Source organism: Perognathus longimembris, chromosome 6 (assembly GCF_023159225.1).
Source record: "Perognathus longimembris pacificus isolate PPM17 chromosome 6, ASM2315922v1, whole genome shotgun sequence".
NCBI lineage: Eukaryota > Metazoa > Chordata > Mammalia > Rodentia > Heteromyidae > Perognathus > Perognathus longimembris.
Window position 1 is genome coordinate 12,195,836 of NC_063166.1, and position 21,284 is coordinate 12,217,119.

Here is a 21,284-nt window from a genome sequence, read left to right on the forward strand (position 1 = left end):
AACATCTATCTTTCTTAAATTTGTTCATTTGGACTTCCTTTTAACCTTGATCCCCAGATCTCATTTTCCTAAGTAGCTGGGATTACAAGTGTGACCACCAGCTCCCTGTTTAGTTTTTGTTTTCAGACAGAAAAAAATACCACCTCAATTCCTGAATTTTTTTCAGTCTTGGGGCTTTTTTTTGCTCAAGGCTAATGCTCTATCAGTTTGAGCTGCTGCGCCACTTCTGGTTTTCTGGGGGTTAATTGGAGATTAGAGTCTCACAGACTTTCCTGCTCCAGGCTGGCTTTGAACTGCAATCCTCTGATTTCAGCCTCCTGAGTAGCTAGGATTCAGGTGTGAGCCACCAGTGCCTGGCTGTATACCAACCAGAATATTAATCAATTACAGCATAGCAAAAATCCTACCTACTTTAAAATCTGGTTCATGTAAAATAGTTTTACAGTTACAGGTTGTGGGATTTTTTTGCTTTGTTTTGTTATATTGTCAGTCCTGGGGCTTGAACTTAGGGCCATTGTCCCTGAGCTTTTGCTCAAGGCTAGTGCTCTACCACTTGAGCCACAAGGCTGGTTCCAGCTTTTTCTGTTTATGTGGTAATGAGGAGTCAGACCAAGGACTTCGTGCATTTTAGGCAAGTACTCTACCACTAAGTCATATTCCTAGCCCACACTTTTTTGTTTTTGTTTTTGTTTTGTTTTTAAATACAAAATAGTGTGAATTGCTATGCAGTAGTATCTCTACTGTCAATATTTTAAAGTGGTTTAAAGTGGTCTGTAATTTCTTTAGGTTTTTAAAAAATGTTACTATAAAGGTAATGTACGGAGGGACTGCAGTTACACAAGTCAGAGTACATTTCTTTTTGGACAATGTCACCCCTCAGGCTTGATTTTTTGTGTGTGTTGGTACTGAGCTTAAGCTTTTTCTGCTCAAGGCTAACACTCTGCCACTTGATCAACAGTTTTGCTTTCATCTTTTTGCTGGTTAATTGGAGATATGAGTCTCATGGACTTTCCTGCCTGTGTTGGTTTCAAATCTCCATCCTCTGATCTCAGCCTCCTCTCCTGAGTAGCTAGGATTACAGTCAAGAGGCAAGGGAGCCCAACCGGGGTAGATACGTACGTGTGTATGTGTATCCCCTTAAACAAATGTGTTTGCTTGGCCTGGTGGTGGTGGGGATTACATGTATTTCCAGTATATTATCCACAATCCTTCCCTGCATTTGTTTCCTTCATAATGTTAATTTAAAAGATCTGGGGTGTTTTGTCAGTTAGGTCCTGGGTGCTGTTCCTGAGCTATTTTGGTCAAATCTGATGCCCTACCATGTTGAACTCCACTTCCTAAAAGTACCCTTTTATGGAAAGTTTTTTTCTTTTTCATTTTGTTTCTTTTTAAAGAATCAAGGTCTTTCCAGGAGTCGGTTGGTGGCTCATGCCTCTAATTCTACCTACTCTGGATGGAGGCTGAGATCTGAGGATCGCGGTTCAAAGCCAGCCCAGGCGGGAAAGTACATGAGACTCTTCTCCAATTAACCAGCAGCAAACCAGAAGTGGTGCTGTGGCTCAAGTGGTAGAGTCCTAGCCTTGAGCTAAAGAGCTCAGGGACAGCGCCCAGGCCCAGAATTCAAGCCCAAACTAGGCAGGCACCTTACCACTTGAGTCACATATCCAGCCCTTTTTGGGTTAGTTTTTCACATAGGGTCTTAGGTTTTTTTCTTGGGCTTGCCTCAGACTATAATCCTCCTACAGTTTACAACTTCCCAGCTTCCCCAGTAGCTAATATAGTTGATGCCACAAATGTATGCCACCACAGTTGGTTTATTTTGTTGAAATGGGAGACCTAGTAACTTTTGCCCAGACTGGCTTCAAACCATGAACCTCCTGATTTGTAACCTCTCCAATAGCTAGAATTAGAGGTCTGAGCTGCTGTACCCAGCAGATTTCTCATTTTGAATAGCATACTTTTTTTTTTCTGTTTTGTTTGTTTGGTTTTGTTTTTGTGGCTAATCCTGGGGCTTGAACTCAGGGCCTGAGCACTGTCCCTAGCTTCTTTTTGCTCAAGGCTAGCTAGCACTCTACCACTTGAGCCACAGCACCACTTCTGGCCTTTTCTATATATGTGGTGCTGAGGAATCGAACCCAGGGCTTCATGTATACGAGATGAGCACTTTACCACTAGGCCATATTCCCAGCCCCCTCTCCCCCCCTTTTTTTTTCTTTTGCCAATCCTGGGGCTTGGACTCAGGGCCTAAGCACTGTCCCTGGCTTCTTTTTGCTCAAGGCTAGTACTCTACCTCTTGAGCCACAGCGCCACTTCTTTTTTTTTTTTTTTGGCCAGTCCTGGGCCTTGGACTCAGGGCCTGAGCACTGTCCCTGGCTTCTTCCTGCTCAAGGCTAGCACTCTGCCACCTGAGCCACAGCGCCCCTTCTGGCCATTTTCCATATATGTGGTGCTGGGGAATCAAACCGAGAGCTTCATGTGTAGGAGGCAAGCACTCTTGCCACTAGGCCATATTCCCAGCCCACAGCGCCACCTCTGACCTTTTCTGTTTATGTGGTGCTGAAGAATCCAACCCAGGGCTTCATGCATGCTAGACAAGCACTCTACTGCTAAGCCACATTTCCAGCCCTTTTTCTTTTTTTTTTTTAAATGCTGGTACTGGAGCTTGAACTCAGGGCTTTGCCCTCTGGTTCTGTTTTTTGCTTATGGCTGTAACCACTTGAGCTATCCTTAGTCTGGCTTTGTGCCATTTATTTGGGAAATGGAGTCTTGGGAATTTTACTGCCTGGGCTGACTTTTTTTTGCCAGTTCTGGAGCTTGAACTCAGGGTCTGAGCACTGTCCCTGGCTTTTTACTCAAGGCTATCACTCTACCACTTGAACCATAGTGCCACTTCAGGCCTTTTCTATATATGTGGTGCTGAGGAATCAAACCCAGGGCTTCATGTATACGAGGCAAGCACTCTTGCCACTAGGTCATATTCCCAGCCCCCCTGGGCTGATTTGAAATTTGATCCTCCTTTTCTGTCTCCCAAATAGGTATGACTGTAGGCTTCAGCCACCAATGCCTGCTTTGTTTTTATTACTTTTGAAACAGAGACTTATTAGATAGCACAGACTGGTAGAACTTGTTGTGTGGACAAACTGGCTTGAACTAATGATCCTTCTACCTCAACCTCCCAATTGCTTTATTTACAGGTGTATTCTGCCATGGCCAGCCTTATTTTTATTTGGTCAGGTTTCAAGTGCAAGTGGATATATGGTATCTTTTAGTAGAGTTAGCAGTCTCCCAAAGGAATGAGTGATCACTTCATCTCTATGGTTCTTTTTTTTTTTCTTCTTCTTTTTTTTGTCATGGGACTTGAACTCGGGTCTCGGCACTGTTCCTGAGCTATTATACTCAAAGCTAGCACTCTTCCACTTTGAGCCACAGCTCTACTTCAGGCTTTTTCTGTGTATGTGGTGCTGAGGAATTGAACCCAGGGCTTCATGGATGCTAGGCAAGCACTCTACCGCTAAGCCACACTGTGTATGCTTTTATCGGAGGTCAACTAAAACACTCATCTTCTTAAGGAACTACTTTGGCTTTGCCATAAACATAGTTTCATGAAGACACATTGTAGGTCAGTGGTTGGTTTTGACAATTCCTTTTGCTTAGTCATATTTCCTTTTGCCCAGTCATATGAGACATTATTATATATATAGATTTCCTTATATGAGAGAAACAGGTTTCCCCAATTCATATGTTATACCAAGCAAAGGACCACAGATTGCCTAACCTTTTTCTCTTTTGTTTGAACTCAGGGGCAGAAGCCTGGCCTCCAGGGGTTTGTCTTAAATATGTTGGAGGAGACCAATTTGGACATGTGAACATGGTGATGGTGAGATCTCTAGAGCCCCAAGAGATTGCAGATGTCAGCGTCCAGATGTGCAGCCCTAGCAGAGCAGGAATGTATCAGGGACAGTGGCGGATGTGCACTGCTACAGGACTCTACTATGGAGGTGAGTGTGTCCTTGTGTAGCCAGAGTGAAGGAATTAAGACGGCATCTTTTGACATCGCCGGTGTTGTTCGCAGAGCCTGTTGACTTGAATGACGAAGTATGGCTTCTTATATCTACACTGGTAAATAACCTGAATTTAATGACTGACTGGCTCCGTCTAGTGCTCTTCTTTTTATTCAAGATGTGTATGAGATACTGTACTTTGCATTGTGAATGGTGGTTTAGTGTTGTTGTTAATTTTATTAGAAAAGCTTGGTAGGGATGCTATGAGTAGACAGTTGTGGAAGTCTCCAGACATGAGTTATATACTCATGAGTTATATATGTGAAAATGCACACAATATATATACTTTCCAGTCTGATAATTTGTAAAATTACTAATGCCTATTATTACTTCATTATTTATTTGCTTGTTACTTTTGTTTAATGTGGGGGGGGGTTATTTTTTTTTAGTCGTGGCCTGGGCACTGTCCCTGAGCTCAAGGCTAGTGCCCTACCACTTGAGGCACAGCACCACTTCTGGTTTTCTGGTGATTAACTGGAGGTAAGAGTCTCAAGGACTTTCCTGCCCCAGCTGGCTTTGAACCTTAATCCTCAGATATCAGCCTCCTGAGTAGATAGGATTGCAGGCATGAGCCACCAACCAGCACCTGGCTTCTGTAGGTTTTTTTTGAGGCAGAACCCTACTATGTGCCTAGGCTGGCCTTAAACTCTTAATCCTTTTGCATCAGCCCCTTGAGTGCTAGGATTGCAGACGTGTACAACCACACCCACTTTGCCCTTTATTAGCAAAAATTTTGACAGTGATCTATATTGTCTCTCCTTCCACATTTTCTCTTTACTCTTTAACCCACTCTCCCCCTCTTCTTTATCAGTGATTGCCTAGTTATTTCTAGTAGCTTCTTTGCAGCCTTCATACTAGCCAATCTTTAATTATTATTTGGAACTATACTACAGATATTCAAATGTGTACCTTTTTTTTTTTTTTTTTAATGTGTACCTTCTTAAGTGCAGGTGATACCTATCCTGTTTTTCATTCTTCTCATTTGTCCTGGGTTACTACGTTCTGAGCTGGGTCCTGTTCATGCTCAGTGTCCTCATTTTTTTACACATATCCATTTTGATGTCACCACATCATATGTAGTCAAGTTCTTATCCATGACCACAGTCTCATTTCAGAGCTTCCAGCCCATTTTAACTGCTTATATTCAGAAGACCTAAATCTTCATAGATGTCTGAGTTTTAACATTTTTCCAGACAAAACTTGAAATACTTCTCATTGGAAACTTGTTGAGATAATCAGGCCAGAAACTTTGGATTCATCATTTTTTTCTTTCCATCATCCTTAATCACATGTCTCATGCCCTGGAGATCCAAAGAAGAAAATAAATATATTTTGCTCTCAGGGAGCTCTTAACTGGATTCATGGTCAGTGGAACCTTTGGAGTTATTTTGTTGACTCTGGAATTAATGTCCTCATTTTTTTCTTTTTTTTTTTTTTTGCCAGTCCTGGGCCTTGGACTCAGGGCCTGAGCACTGTCCCTGGCTTCTTTTTGCTCAAGGCTAGCACTCTGCCACTTGAGCCACAGCACCACTTCTGGCCATTTTCTATATATGTGGTGTTGGGGAATCGAACCCAGGGCCTCATGTATATGAGGCAAGCACTCTTGCCACTAGGCCATATTCCCAGCCCCTAATGTCCTCATTTTTAAAAAATTGTCATTTAAGGTAATATACAGAGGGGTTACAGTTACGTAAGTCAAGTAGAGAATACATTTCTTTTTGGACACTGTCACCCTTTCCCTCCTACTTCATATTTTTGTAACTGGAAATTTTCAATATCTTTTTAGTTTAAAAAAGTTAGTAGTAGAGGGGCTGGGAATATGGCCTAGTGGGAGAGTGCTTGCTCATATATATGAAGCCCTGGGTTCCATTCCTCAGCACTACATATATAGAAAAGGCCAGAAGCAAAGCTGTGGCTCAAGTGGTAGAGTGCTAGCCTTGAGCAAAAAGAAGCCAGGGACAGTGCTCAGCCCCTGAGTTCAAGCCCCAGGTCTGGCACCCTTCCCCCCCCAAAAAAAGTAGTAGTAGAATGTTTCATAGTGCTTATGTGCCATTATTTTATTGTTGCTTTATTTTGGTGCTGGTCCTGAGGTTTGAACTCAGGGTCTGGGTGCTGTCTCTGAGTTTTTGTGCTCAAAGCACAAGACTTGAGCCATACTCTTCTTCTTGCTTTTTGTTAGTTAATTGGAAATCAACGTCTCATGGACTTCTGCCCAGGCTGGCTTTGAACGATGATCCTCAGATCTTGCCCTCCTGAGTATCTGGGATGACAAGCTTGAGCCCCTGGTGCCTGGCTCACTAGAATCTTCCTTATAGTCAGTCCCCAAAGATGCCACATGCTTTCTTTTCAAGAACTAGATAGGCAAATGGGCAAACACAGAGAGAGCATCAGAAACTAAGAAACCTCCTAAGGAAACAGGACAGATAGAAACTAAACTAAAATCAACAGCCTGAATTGGGCTCATGCAAAGAACAAGAAGTAATAAAAACGCTAGGGTGACTTTAGTTACCAGGGCCACTACATTTTTCTGAGTTTTGCCTTCAGCAGTTCTCACAGTGAAATATTGGAGAAAAAGCCTCCTTCGCTTCTAGCTGGGGAAGGGGGAAAGTAATAAAAAATTTAATTGTTAAGCTTTTTTTATCCAGTGTTATTTAGGTGCTTTTCAACATTAGTGTCAAAATTATTAAGAGGTCAGTTTTAAGCCGGGTGCCAGTGGCTCACACCTGTAATCTTAGCTGCTCAGGAGGCTGAGATCTGAGGATTGCAGTTCAAAGCCATCTCAAGCAGAAAAGTCTAGGAGACTCTTATCTCCAATTAACCAGCAGAAACCTAGAAGTGGTGCTGTAGCTCAAAGTGGTAGAGTGCTAGTCAGGAATAAAAGAGCTCAGGGACAGTGCCCAGGGCCTGAGTTCCTCCAGCCCCAGGACTACCGACCCCACTACACACACACAACAATCTGGTTCTAATGGTGTGACATAGCAAATTCCTGGTTGGCTAAGAAGTAACAAAATCACTGGCAATCGAGTATTTTTATTTTGATTAATGTAACAAAACGCACATAACATTTGGCATCAACTTATTTTCTTTTTTCTGTTCCTGGGGCTTGAATTCAGCCTGGGAACTGCCCCTTTGCTCTTTGCTCAAGGCTAGTGCTCTACCACTTAAGCTCCACAGCTCTACTTTTGTCTTTTTCTGTGGTTAATTGGAGAGAAGAGTCTCACAGACTTTCTTGCTAGGTGTCTTTCATATGCTTATTGGCCATTTGTGCACACTTACAGAAGTATCTCCTCAAGTTCTTGGCTTTTATTTTTTATTTTCTGTAAAGCTTTAAGCCTTATCACTTTCTTTCCTTCCCTCTCCCTTTCTTCCCTTCTCCCTCTTTCCTGGGCTAGCATCAAACTATGAGCCTCAAATCTCAGCCTCCTCAGTAGTTGGGGTTACAGGGCTAAGCTACCAGCGTTCATGGTTTGCAGGGATTTTTTTCATTTCACTATGTTGGATTTTTTTATATGGTGCCCAGGAGGTAGGGTTTTTTTTTTTGTTTTTTTTTTTTTTCCTTTCATTCTTTTCAAATAGGGTCTCACTTTATGCCCAGGCGGGCCTGGATCTATACTTCCTATTTATTCACATGTAGTTGAGATGACAGGCATGTACCATTATTATGCCTGGGCTTTTATTAGTTGAGGTAGGGTCTCACTAGCTTTTGCCCAGGCTGGCCTCGACCTGTGATCCTCCCAATCTGTATCTCTTATGTAGAAGTTTCTAATTTGACACTTAATTTTGATGTATTTTAAAATTCTATTTCCTTTTGGTGACATATTTTTAAAAAAATATTGCCAAATCATATGTTTTGAAGTTTTCTCCTATCCTTTATGTTTGGTTTTGTTCACTGATAATTGGATGGTAGCTAGGTAAGATTCACATCTGTGATCTCAGCTACTAGGAAGACTGTATGTAGGAAGTAAGTAGTCCAAGGATTGTAGTTCAGACTGAAAAAAGAAAAAAAGAAGGACTGGGTATATGGCTTAAGTGGTAGAGCCCTTCCTAGCAAGCAAACCCCAGTGACACTAAAACTTAAAATAATAATTCACATATATACTATGCAGGAATGAACTTATTCTGGCGTGCAAGTCTCAGAATGGTGCCTAGATAACTGATTCATGGTGGCCCATTGTGGTGATAACTTTGAGGGTCAGAATTGACATTTATAAATCAGTATCTCAAATGATTTTCCTTTCTCAACTGCTGCCTGGAATCAGAATAGCCAAGGGACAGAGAGATGGCTCAAGTGTGATAAGATCCAGTGAGTTAAAGAAGTTTTAGATCAAGCTAGTAGCTCACACCTGTAAGGAGGCTGAGATCTGAGGATAACAGGGTCACAGCCAGCCCAGGCAAGAAAGACCAGGTGACTCCCAATTAACTGCCAAAAAGCCTGAAGTGGAGCTGTGGCTCAAGTGGCAGAGTGCTAGCCTTAAGCACAACAACTCTGCCCAGACCCTGAGTTCAAGCTCCAATGCCAGAAAGAGGGGAGGGAGGAGAGATGATAGAGAGAGGAGAGAAGAGGCAGCAGCAGCAGCTTTAGTTCTCAAATGATGATGGATTTTCTAAGACCCATTCTCAAAAGCATTTAAGTTTCCTGAACTATAGTAATGTAGCATCTGACCTGGAGCTGATTATACTGGACTTGTTGTGTGCTTAGAAAAGGACTTTTTAAACAAATGGAAAAAGACAAAAGTAGGAATAAACATAATTATATAAGACCTATGAATTTGGGGAAAGTGATCATTAGAGTGATGAATAGAGAAGTGTGGAATGACTCTGCTATCAGATTATTCTTATGGAATAATCTTGTATCATACTGGTTATGAGATTAACTGACTCTGTAACTCAGAGCCTCTGACCTGTCCCACGTTTAAATAGCATGCTATATTTAGTGTTAAATCAAGGTTTAATGTTTTGCATTGTATGCATGTATGGAAATACCGCAGTGAAACCCCTTCATGAAAACTTTTAACTTATAGTACTAGTTTGCACGAGGGGTTATATTTAATGATAAGAGTGTCTGTTGTGATTGTACTTTGCATTGTCTACTAGTATCCCTATAATTTAGCTTCCTCTTCTTAGGAATGAAGCATTGCAATTCCCAAAGTGAACAGCAGATGTCACTCCATCTCCACTTACTAGGCTCTGACTCTTAGGCTGCTTGGATAAAATCAATTTTCTAATGCAGCTCCCCAGTCTCTACATTTAAGTATTTATGGCTGTATAACATCCTGAGATCCCTTTCTTCAGATGAAGAAGCCACTTAGACAACTGAAAAGCTGGGTGCTGGTGGCTCTCACCTGTAATTTCTACTCAGGAGGCTGAGATCTGAGGATTGCAGTTCAATACCAGCTCAGGCAGGAAAGTCCATGACACTCTTCTCTCCAATTAACCACTAGAAAACCAGATGTGGTGCTTTGGTTCAAAGTGGTAGAGGGCTAGCCGTGAGGAAAAGGGCTCAAGGACAGGGCCCAGGTCCTGAGTTCAAGCCCCATGAACTACAAAAAGCACCTGAAAATAAAACAAAACACAGCCTAATCAGGTTTTCTCCATTTCCTTCCATATTTAATTAAAGCAGATGAATGACCTGTGTTGTAGCTTTGGTTTCATTAGACGGGCAGTAGGGTCATATATTACACAAAAGCACAGTTTATCCTTTCCTACCTGGGCTGGCTTTGAACCATGACCCTGATCTCAGCCTTCTGAGTAGCTAAGAATTAAGGCCTGAGCCACCAAATACCTGGCCTTTTCAGTGTATTTTGATAAAATAGATTGATATAATAGACAGATTGATACTGTGTCTCAGTTTGTCGAGGATAATAATTGGCTTGTGCTTGCTGCCTAGTCTGATGATTAAAAGTTCCTTCTTTCACTCTTAGTTGCCCACATTTGGACAACATGATCCCTCTAGTTCCTCAAAAGGGAGGACAGGTCAATATATTGTAATTATAGTCATTAAAAAATGTCTTTTTCGTGCCACTGTTTCTGAGTCCTTTTCTTTTTTTTCTTTTTTTTTGCCAGGCCTAGGACTTGAACTCAAGGCCTAAGCACTGTGCCTGGCTTGTTTTGGCTCAAGTACAGCACTCTACCACATGAGCCACAGTGCCATTTCTGGCTTTTTCTATAAATGTGGTGCTGAGGAATCGAACCCAGGGCTTCATGTATGTGAGGCAAGCACTCTACCACTAGGCCATAATCCCAGCCCCTGTCTCTGAGTTCTTTTGCTCAAGGCTAGCACTCAGCCACTTGAGCCACAGCTTTACTACTGGCTTTCTGGTAGTTAATTGGTAATAAGAGACTCATAGACTTTTCTGGGCTGGTCAAACCCAGGACTTCATGTGTGCTAGACAAGCACTCTACCACTAAGCCACATTTGCAGTCCAGTAAGCATCTTTTGATTGAAGAATTCTTGCCTTTCTTGGATTTCTTAGTTAAGGGCATGCAAAATAAAGCAAAAAGTCTAGGAACAGAAGTTTCTATGTGTCTGCCATTGTCTGGAGTAATATTTCCAAATATGGGTGTGTGTTAGAACCAAGTGATAAACCTTTAGTTTTATGGATCTGTAGCAGGGCTTGTACTTGGCTCTACCAAAAACGTTGAAATAAATACAATGCACTTGCTCTTGGTTGCCATATGGAACATGATTTCTGTCTCTGGTTTGGATGATGCCTGGCATTGATATGAGTTACTTTTTCATTTCAGATGTCATCTGGGTGATTCTCAGTGTGGAGGTGGGTGGACTTTTAGGAGTAACACAGCAGCTGTCATCTTTTGAAACGGAGTTCAACACACAGCCACATCGCAAGGTAGAAGGAAACTTCAACCCGTTTGCCTCTCCCCAAAAGAACCGACAATCAGATGAAAACAACCTAAAAGACCCTGGGGGTTCCGGGTTCGACTCGATCAGCAAAAACACATGGGCTCCTGCTCCTGACCAAACTGAGCAAGATCAGAATAGACTCTCACAGAACTCTGTAAATCTGTCCCCCAGCAGTCACGCAAACAACTTATCAGTAGTGACTTACAGTAAGGTAGGTGCCCTCGGAGAAGAGGAGAAGGGGCAGGTGGTGGGCCTTGGGATTTGTGATACCCCTTCATGGCAAACCTAGAATACTAGACTGCCACTCCCCAGAGGCAGTTTTTTAAAGATTTCTTAGCTCTTCTGCCAACAGCAGCGATATAGAAGCCTACCCCTTCTCCCCTCCCCCTACAGTATCCACAGGATACTGCTTCATCCACATTTAAATCACTCTTGTCTGTCTGCTCTGGTTTGGGTGTTGGAAGACTGAGTTTCTTGACCTTCAGCATTAAAAAACAAACCCAAGGATGTCAAAAATATCACCAGCTATAATACTCCCACTGTTAAATGTATACAAAACTTAGAGTAATAACAATGCACAACCAGTGCACATTTTCTTTTGGGGGGGGGGAGTGAGGGTTGTCCCCTGAGTAAACAGACAAGCTCGGTTATTTTGTCCTAAATAGTATTACTGGGCTTTCAGTTGGTTCTGTTTGTGTATCTTATTACTGATGTACTGATTCCCTACATCCCGGAAACTAGCCCAGAGTAGCTTTTCAAATGTGGGGAATAGGTGAAAGAATTGTTGAGCTGGGATCTTAAACATTCTGCTTATTGCAGATACTCTTCCAGGTGTTTGAGTTCTTGATTTGTCTTGCTCCATGCTAGTTGGCCGAGCATCTCCCACACCTTCCAAATTGATGATAGTTCCTGGTTCCTAGGTTTGATTGGTTCAGTGACAGCGGTGATGCTGAGCGCTCAAGGGCTGTAAGTGGTTGGTTGTCATGACTTAGTAGTGTGAGCATCTTAGTACATTCTCCTTTGATAAATAATTCTGTGCATTTAAGCCTGCATTCCCACCTATATAACCATATAAAACTGTTAAGTCTGTCTTGGCTTCATGCTGGTATCCACCTTCAATTTTTAAAAACAGAGTTCATTTGAGGGGCAAGTTGCTCTGTTACTATATAAGAATGGCTATTTCTGGCCAGTATTTTATGGCATGAGGACAAGAGGCAACTTAGTAAGAGAAACCTGGTGATGTGAATCTTGGTTCTTCACATGATCTAATAAGAGGGACTTCATTTGGGAGCACTAATAGAATGAGGAGTCGATTTGGGTTGATAGTCATTACAGAGGTGTCTGCAGTCCCATTGGTTGTACAGGATATAAGAGAAGTACATTTCCTGGAAAGACATCATATCGTAGTATTCTAATAAATTAATAGAAACTTAAAATTCTAAGCTATATTTTGTACTTTTGTTTATTTTGTCTGCCTGTTTGTTTATGGAGGGGTTTGAGACTAAGCCTTGCTATGTAACCCATGCTGACTTTGAGCTTCTAGTCCTCTGCCCTCATCTTCTTTCCTAAGTGCTGAGATTATAGGTGTCTCAAGCTCATTCTTTTGTTGTTGTTGTTTTTCCTCTCTTAAACCCCAGAATCTGTGACTACTTTGGGTCATAAATGACTGGACTTTAAGCCTAAACATGTCTTATTAGAATGGAAACTTGAGGCAGTTGCATTTAATGGGAAGATGAAAGTTGGCAGAGGCAAAGTTAGATATTCCACTACTTTCTGGACTGGAAGTTGCTTCACTCAACTGAGCTGGCTGGCTGAGCCATGACTTTAGTCCTAGACAGGTGGGTATTTTCAGCCAGAGTACTGCACGAATCCCCCAAATGAACCCCAAGGTATGAATCTGGTAGTTGGTGCTCTCTACAAGGACTGATGTTCTTTAACCTGCTCAGTGTTGGTCATCCATAGGACAGGTAATGACCTGATTTTGGCTGCCAGTTTTGATTAAGGCCTGGTAGGTTCTGCTTTGAACTATGGTGAGGCCATGAAAGTATTTCTTGAAGTTGATGGATGTATGCCATTTACTGAATTTTCCTCACAGACTCTGCGGGATCATTTAAATCATTTAATAGTAGCTTCCCATTGAAAGTAATGTCTAAAGGGCTGAGACTGTGGCTTCGTGGTAGAGTGCTTGAAGCCCTGGGTTCAATTCCTCAGCACCACATAATCCAAAAAGACCAGAAGTAGCACTGTGGCTCAAGTAGTAGAGTGCTAGCCTTGAGCAAAAAGAAGCCAGGGACAGTGCCCAGGCCCTGAGTTCAAGCCCCAGGACTGGCAAAAAGTAAAAATAATTTTAAAATTAAAAAATAATATCTAAGAAAATTATATAATATATTAGAAATGTAGGTCCCAAGGAAAAATTGAGGAATTCTTTTTCTTAAGCAGCATTTTAGTTAAAAAAGAAATGACAGAAAGCTTCCAGTGAAGCTCTCTGAAAGTATTTCTGGCTAAAATTGTTAGCTCTGTTAGGACGCCTTGGGATGGAAGTGGAATGGGGGTTATTCGGTAAGTATTGTATTAACAAAGCTGTGTACTGTTTAGTGTACGTTTTACAGTAGGAGACTTGAGGAAGAAAACATTGAATCCCTGCCCTCCTGGCTTACAGTCAGTGCAGTAGGGAAGGTGAAACATGCTCAAAACAATTAGAAAGCAGTTGGGTCTGGATGAAGTGTGAATTTGGCCAGAGGACTGCATTTCAAATTGCATAATTTGTAATATCACAAAAATTGGTGTGTGCAATAAGAGTTACAGAAGCAGAGGGGCTGGGAATGTGGCTTAGTGGTAGAGTGCTTGCCTAGCATGCACAAAGCCCTGGGTTCAATTCCTCCGTACCACATAAACAGAAAAAGGCCAGAAGTGGTGCTGTGGCTCAAGTGGTAGAGTGCTAGTCTTGAGCTGAGGGGCTCAGAGACAGTGGCCAGACCCAAGAGGAAGAATAAAAAAAAAAAAAAAAAAAAGATAACCAGCTTTAATGTGAATTGCCTGTTATATCTTGTTTTTACAACACCACCCTGTTTGCTGGGTATTTAAAATAGTGACTTTGGCTGCAGCCTTGTGGCTTCTGCCTATGATCCTAGCTACTCAAGAGGCTGAGATCTGAGGATCGCTTGCTGTTCAAAGCCAGCCGGGGCAGGAAAAGTTCGTGAGACTTTTCTCCAATTAACACCCGAAAGCCAAAAGAGGAGCTGTGGTTCAAAATGGTAGAGCTGTAGCTTTGAGAAAAAAAAAAAACACCAGAAAACTTAGGGACAGGCCCTGAGTTCAAGCCCTATGACCAACAAATAAAAACAAAACAGTGGCTTAATTTCTTGATTGATTAAAGCCATTTTTAATACTGAGGGTGCACAAACCAGTGTGGTCTTTATAATCAGTACTTTTTTTTTTTTTTTTTTTTTTTTTTTGGCCAGTCCTAGGCCTGAGCACTGTCCCTGGCTTCTTTTTGCTCAAGGCTAGCACTCTGCCACTTGAACCACAGCGCCACTTCTGGCCATTTTCTGTATATGTGGTGCTGAGGAATCAAACCCAGGGCCTCATGTATACGAAGCAAGCACTCTTGCCACTAGGCCATATCCCCAGCCCCCTCAGCACTTCTTTTTAAATGAATGAGTAGAAAGGAAGAATGAGATCTGGCGCTGTGGAGTTGGAAAGTGTTTTCAGTTCACTTAATGTGGCATTGTTTTTTGTTTTTGTTTTTTGCCCAGTCCTGGGGCTTGGACTCAGGGCCTGAGCACTGTCCCTGGCTTCTTTTTGCTCAAGGCTAGCACTCTACCACTTGAGCCACAGTGCCACTTCTGGCCGTTTTCTATATATGTGGTGCTGGGGAATCGAACCCAGGGCTTCATGTATACAAGGCAAGCACTCTTGCCACTAGGCCATATTCCCAGCCCATGTCCATCGTTTTTAATGGGTTGGAGGGGTGGTACTTGATACATTGGCATCCAGGTTCACTGAGTAGGCAATCGTTTTAATTTACTCTAAAGAAACTCCTTGCCTGCCATCCAGACTGGGAAAGACCACGATGCTCCTGGAAGCCGGGCTCACAGTTTTAGTAGGCAAATGATTCCCTGTTGCCTCCATAATTCGTTTAATGTGCTAAGGTTGGTAGGATGAAATGAAAAGATTGTTTGGCATACCTGTTCCCTGAGGAGTGAGTGGATTTTTGTTGACAGAATGGCGTATCTGTCAGCGTCAGGAGCTGGTTACCCTGAGCTTTTTTGCTAAAGGCTAGAGTGGTGCCATGAGCCAGAACTCCATCTCTGGCATTTTGGTGGTAGATTGGAGATAGCAAGTGTCTCACAGACTTTCCTCCCCCTGCTATCCTTAAACCGTGATCCTAGATCTCAGTCTCTTGACTAGCTAGGATTACAGGAGTAAGCAATTAGGTGCCCCAACCACAGCTGCTTTGGAGTGGTCATAAACTCTCAGTGCTCTGACCCTGAAGATAAGCTGTGGGTGGGAAAATGTCCCAGCTGCATCCCACAATCAAGAGTTTGGTTCCTCCCTGTGAGAGCCAAGGAAGCCAGCAAAATAAGTATATGATGACCTCCAGAGATTCATAAATCTGGGTCTTTGCTTTTGTTAGAAGCTGTCACATTAGTGGAGGCAGGTAAAGGTTAAAAGGTTAAAAGTTATTTATTATCTCGTTTACGGTGATAGCTCCAATGCCTCTGAGCTCCAGCAGATACAGCAGGATACAGGGGAACTCTTGACTCAAGGCTCCTCTTAGCATTGACTCATCTCTGGAACCAGAGTAGCATCTGTTTGGACAGAAAAACAATGGAAAGCAATTTACAGAGGGCGCTGCAAGGAGGGGAAAAATCCCATTAAAACTTGTTATGTCTTTTTCTAATAACTAGTAAGTTTTTAGACCTGAATTTTTAAAGAAGACCTTCCAAAGCAGTAGGATACCAAATGACCTGATTCAGGACAGCTGGGAAAAAAGTGTGGCAGGCAAAAAATGACACGCTATTCTTCAGCGCAGCCAGATGCCTGTCTTCCTTTATAAAGGATAAAGGGTTTGTTCAGGGGAGAGTGGAGGAGCTGAAAAGGATCCTGAATTCATTTGTTTTGTTACTTGGACTGTGATTATTTTGTGTTTGTTCTTAAAAAGTTAAGGGCTAGTATTTGTTACATACTTCTGCTTCCAAGTGAATTGTATCTGAACCACTGTTACTGCTTCTACCAAGGCTAGTTCAGAAGAGAAAACAAGTTATTATCTTTGTGGGAAGTTGAGCCCATTCTTCCAGCTTCTCAGCATGGTCTACCACTGTCTAGTGCCATCTGCCCTGCTTGCCACATTCCTTCTCATCTTCCCCACCCCCCCCCCGCCCCCGCCCCACCCTCGAATCTGCTTTTATCCCATCTGAAATCTGTTCTCTCTACCCTTGGCTGCCTTCTTGATTAAAGCCTGGTTTCTTTTTACTTCATTGGGATGGGGAGTGGGCTGCTTAGCTAAGGGATACTGAGGAGGTTTGGGAAGGCCAATAGTTTTTTTGAGTGGAAGGGAGAGGAAGGGTCTTACTATGTAGGCCAGGGTAGCCTTGAACTTCCCCTTGTATCAACCTTATGACAGGTGGGCACCACCACTGTTTGCCTGCCGTCTCTTCCTCCATTAAATCAGTCATTAAGACAGTAAGCCAAGATGGTCGCCAGTGGCTCACACCTGTAATCCTAGCTACTATGGAGGCTGAGATAATAGGATCAAGGTTCAAAGCCAGCCTTGGCCAGAAAGTCTGTGAGACTCTTATCTCCAATTAACCAGCAGAAAATGGGAAGTGGCACTGTGGCTCAAGTAGTAGAGCACTAGCCTTGAGCTGAAGAGCTCAGGATCAGTGCCCAGGCCCTGAGTTCAAGCCCCACGACCAACCACAAAAAAGGACATTAAGCTATTAAAACTGACTTAGTAGGGGCTGGGGATATAGCCTAGTGGCAAGAGTGCCTGCCTCGGATACACGAGGCCCTAGGTTCGATTCCCCAGCACCACATATACAGAAAACGGCCAGAAGCGGCGCTGTGGCTCAAGTGGCAGAGTGCTAGCCTTGAGCGGGAAGAAGCCAGGGACAGTGCTCAGGCCCTGAGTTCAAGGCCCAGGACTGGCCAAAAAAAAAAAAAAAAAAAAAAAAAAAAACTGACTTAGTGCTGAAAAAGATTGCTCTCGCTTCTTTTGTGTGGCAAATAGAAGGTAAAGGTAGATGCAGGGGATCAATAGGAGGCTGTTTGCCTGATTTAGGCTAAAGGGGTAGCCACAAAAATAGGATAAATTGTTCCTGTCTGGATCTCTTGTTGGTCAAAACAGCTAGATTTGCTAATGGGTTGGCCAGGATATAAGAGAGAGCAAAGGATGACACCAAGATTTTTAGCCCAAGTAATTAGGAGGATGCAATTGCCATCAGTAGAGAGGAAAAACTGTGGTAGATTAGGGGAAGGACCAAGGGTTCTCTGGTTCTCTTTTGAGTAAATTGAAGATTTCTATAAACATCTGAATGTGAGCCATTTTATATCCAAATTGGATATGGAGTTATGTAGAGTTAGAAGTGAAGGGCATAAACCTGGGTTTGTATCACATGGACAATGCGATCCCCTAAACAGTGAGTATAGATTAGGATTTCCCAGCCAACTGGCACAAATGCTGACACTTTGGGACAGAAAAGTATTTGGGCAGGTGTGTATGTATCTTACACACTGTATGATCGTTAGCCCAATTTCGGGTCTTTACCCACTGGACAACAGTAGTGCCATGTATACACAAATGAATCCTCCCATCCCCCCAAAGGAAGGGGTAGAAATTCCCCTTAGTGGTACACAGGAAAGGTCCAAGAACTAAGGTCATTGTTACTTGTCTGGTGTGTAAACACACTACTTAGTAGTGTCCTTGCTGTTTAGTTCTTTTTCTTTGTAGTTCTGAGAATTGGGCCTGGGGCCTTGATCATGCTAAGCTACCCCTAGCACATACTACATTATCCTTCCCTGTCCCCTTCCCTTTCCCCTTCCCCTTCCCCTTCCTTCCCCTTCCCTTTCTCCTCCCCTCCCCTCCCCTCCCCTCCCCTCCCCTCCCCTTCCTTTCTTTTTGGTTTTTTTTTTTTTTTTTTTTTTTTTTTTTTTGGCCAGTCCTGGGGCTTGGACTCAGGGCCTGAGCACTGTCCCTGGCTTCTTTTTGCTCAAGGCTAGCACTCTGCCACTTGAGCCACAGCGCCACTTCTGGCCATTTTCTGTATATGTATATGTGGAACCCAGGGCCTCATGTATATGAGGCAGGCACTCTTGCCACTAGGCCATATCCCCAGCCCTTTGGTTTGTTTTTGAGACCAGGTCTCAGCTATGTTGCCCATGCTAGCTAGCCCTAAGTTACTGGGCTCAAGCAGTCATCCTCCTTCAGCCTCCTGAGTAGAAGATAGTTATGGTGTACATATGACCACATCTAACTTCATTCCTCTTTTTGCCAGTCCTGGGGCTTGAACTCAGGGCCTGGGCACTGTCTCTGAGCTGCTTTTGCTTAAGGCTACTGCTCTACCACTTGAGCTACAGCACCACTTCCTGCTTTTTCTGTTTATGTGTTACTGAGGAATCAATCCTATGGCTTCATGCATGTAAGGCAAGCACTCTACCACCAAGCCACATTCATTGTTTGTATTTTCGATTCATACTTCTGTAATTCCACAAAGTAATAAAAAATTTATGAATGACTTCTCACATTCCCACAGCAAATTAAGGGTCAGTTGCAGAGTAGAACCCATTTTGAGTCCACTATGGTAGGTTACACATGATGAAGTTTGTTAGCAGCTCAAGTTGGTTGACTGTTCTCTGTAGTTTAGATTATACGTGTGTATGAGGTTGTAGAAGTCTCCTTGTTCATCTGCAGAAGCGAAAGAAGAACTTGTGGTCAAGAAGGAAGCTACACAGAGCAACCAAAGGCTCCGCCCCAGTGCTCTGGCCGTTCAGCACATTCTGTACCAGGAGAGGCTCGCCAGGACTCTCTGAGTTTGATGATACTATGAAGACTCTATCTTTTGAAAACCCAGAAGAGCCCATAAAGTCCTCCCAGCTTTGCTGGTGTTTGCATTGGCATGGATCATTTGTGCCATGATCCATTTTTATCTTAAGAATAAATTAGGCAAACACTATTGGACTTAGAAAATGTCTTTTCTTGTTTGTAACATTACTATCTGACTTAAGAATAAAGCATACATCCAGGAACTCTCCTATTTGTACCTCAACAGGCTCAAAACTGCTTTGGAGCACTAAGCTTTGTTTTAGACTCTTCGAATGCTTGGCTGCCTTCCCAAGATTGCCAGTGCATTTTGTTTGGTGGTCAGCAGTAAAATGAATGAACTCTGAGACACTCAGTTGGCTTGTGGCACCCTGATGAGCTGTGAGCCAGGGGCTTCAGGGCTGAGGGTTTATCTGCTCTCCAGTCCATCTGAACGTAAGCCCCTGTGCTCACAGCTTTGACAGCTGGCCAGTGCAGAGCTTAGGAAAGACTGAAGCTAAACAGGCAAGACTTCAGCTGCTGTGGACCGACCTAAATGTTTTCTGGTGCCCTTGCAGACATGGGGTTGCTCCAACCAATATAACTTTCAAAAATCCATTTCTGGGCAAGTTCAGTAGAGGGGGGCTGGGGAAGGGGGGGGTGTCTATTAGACATGGAGTCAGAAGAAACGTTCCTTTGTGGATTTGAGTACGCATACCATGGTTAACCAGTCTTAGGGGTTAACTTAGCATGATTAACTCAGGTCCCTGTGTGATGGAATGTGATTCCTAATAGAAGAGTGTGGCATTCGGCATCAAATTCATAGGGTTTTGTCACACCAGAGGCCTTAATTTTTGCTTAGAACAAAATTGAAACCAGTGTTCTGTGGTGCCATCTGATGATGCACCTATGGCTTGTCTGTCTTCCTTGGTAGTAAGTAGCACAACTTTTACACAACATGAATTACTCATACCAAGTGAGTTAATATATAATCTGCTTTTCCCACATATAAAAATTGAATTACTGCTGGGCACTGGTGGCTCACACTTGTAATTCTAGCTACTCAGGAGACTGAGAGCTGAGGATTGTGATTCAAAGCCAGTGTGGGCAGGGAAAGCCTATGAGTCTCTCATCTCTAGTTAACTGCCAGAAAGTCAGAAGTGACACTGTGGCTCAAAGTAGTAGAGCACTAGCCTTGAACAAAAAGTTCAGGGACAGCACCCAGGCCTTGAGTTGAAGCCCCACGACTGACCAAAAAACAACAAAACAATTGAATTGTGCTAGTGTCATTGTTTCATGCATGTAATCCTAGCTGTTGGGGAGGCTGAGATAGGATTGTGGTTCAAAGCCAGCCTGGGCAGGAAAAGTCCAAGAGACTCATTTAATCATGAAAAGCTAGAAGTGGTAGAGCACTAGCCTTGAGCAAAAGAGCTCAGGAATAGCACCCAGGCCCCAAGTTCAAGCACAGTACAGGCATCCACTAAAAAAAAAAAAAAAAAGTGAATTGCTAAGCCCCCAGGGACAGTGAACATTAATCTGAATTGCTACATCTTTTTTAAGTTAGAGTTGGATACCATAACTGACACCAGATCTTACAACTCCAGCAGAACTTGCAGTGTGGAAGTTCCTTGCACTTTGAATCATCCTGTCTCACTGCTAAGAAAAGATGCTTCCCATTGGGCCTCTGTTCTTAGACTCTTAGCCAGTCTTTTTCCTCCGCAACTGGTGGTATAGCCTGTGTTAGTCTAGATTATAAAGTGGTTTTGAAATAGTGTGAATCCTTTCCCTTCCTTGAAGTGCTGGCAGATAATTTGGGGGAAGGAAGGGAGTCATCTTGTTCCTCAAGCCACCTTTCTTCAGCAATTAAATATCACATCAACCACTCTCATATGCCATTCTCCCCCACCCCTGCCCCCATGCTGGTCCTGGATCCTTGTGCTCAGGGAATATGCACTGTCCCTGTGGTCTGTTGCTCAAGCTAGAGCTCTACCACTTGAGCCTCAACTCCACTTTTGGGTTTTTGGTGGTTAACCGGAGATAAAAGTCTCATGGATTTTCTTTCCTGCCTGGGATGGCTTTGAATCTCGATCCACAGATTTTAACTTCCTGTGTAACTAGGATTATAGGCATGAGCCACCAGCACATGCTCAATGTGCCATTCTTGAGATGAAAGGCAATTAGTAGCATTTTTCTCCTTAGAAGTCAGAGTCATTGGGGAATCAATGAAAGCTGCAACCTAAGCTAGTTAAATGCCCCACGCTAAATGGTCTGAAGCCCATACTGTCAAATGGAAATCTGAAAAGGTACATGTCTGTAATTCTTTTCCCTGCCAGCTACATAG

At 43.0% G+C, this 21,284-nt stretch overlaps 1 protein-coding gene across 3 annotated transcripts in view; it reads left to right on the forward strand.

Annotated features, from left to right (window-relative positions):
• Positions 1–21,284, forward strand: part of Ilrun (inflammation and lipid regulator with UBA-like and NBR1-like domains) — a 45,279-nt gene that overhangs the window by 17,205 nt on the left and 6,790 nt on the right. The window contains exons 3-4 of one of the 3 annotated variants that reach the window (XM_048347927.1): positions 3,801–3,998; positions 10,806–12,359. In XM_048347927.1, coding sequence (XP_048203884.1) covers positions 3,801–3,998; positions 10,806–11,212 — 605 coding nt within the window. In that variant the 3' untranslated portion in view covers positions 11,213–12,359. Of the gene's footprint in view, positions 1–3,800; positions 3,999–10,805; positions 12,360–21,284 lie in introns of those variants that run through there. The other 2 variants (XM_048347928.1, XM_048347929.1) reach the window with 2 other exon arrangements.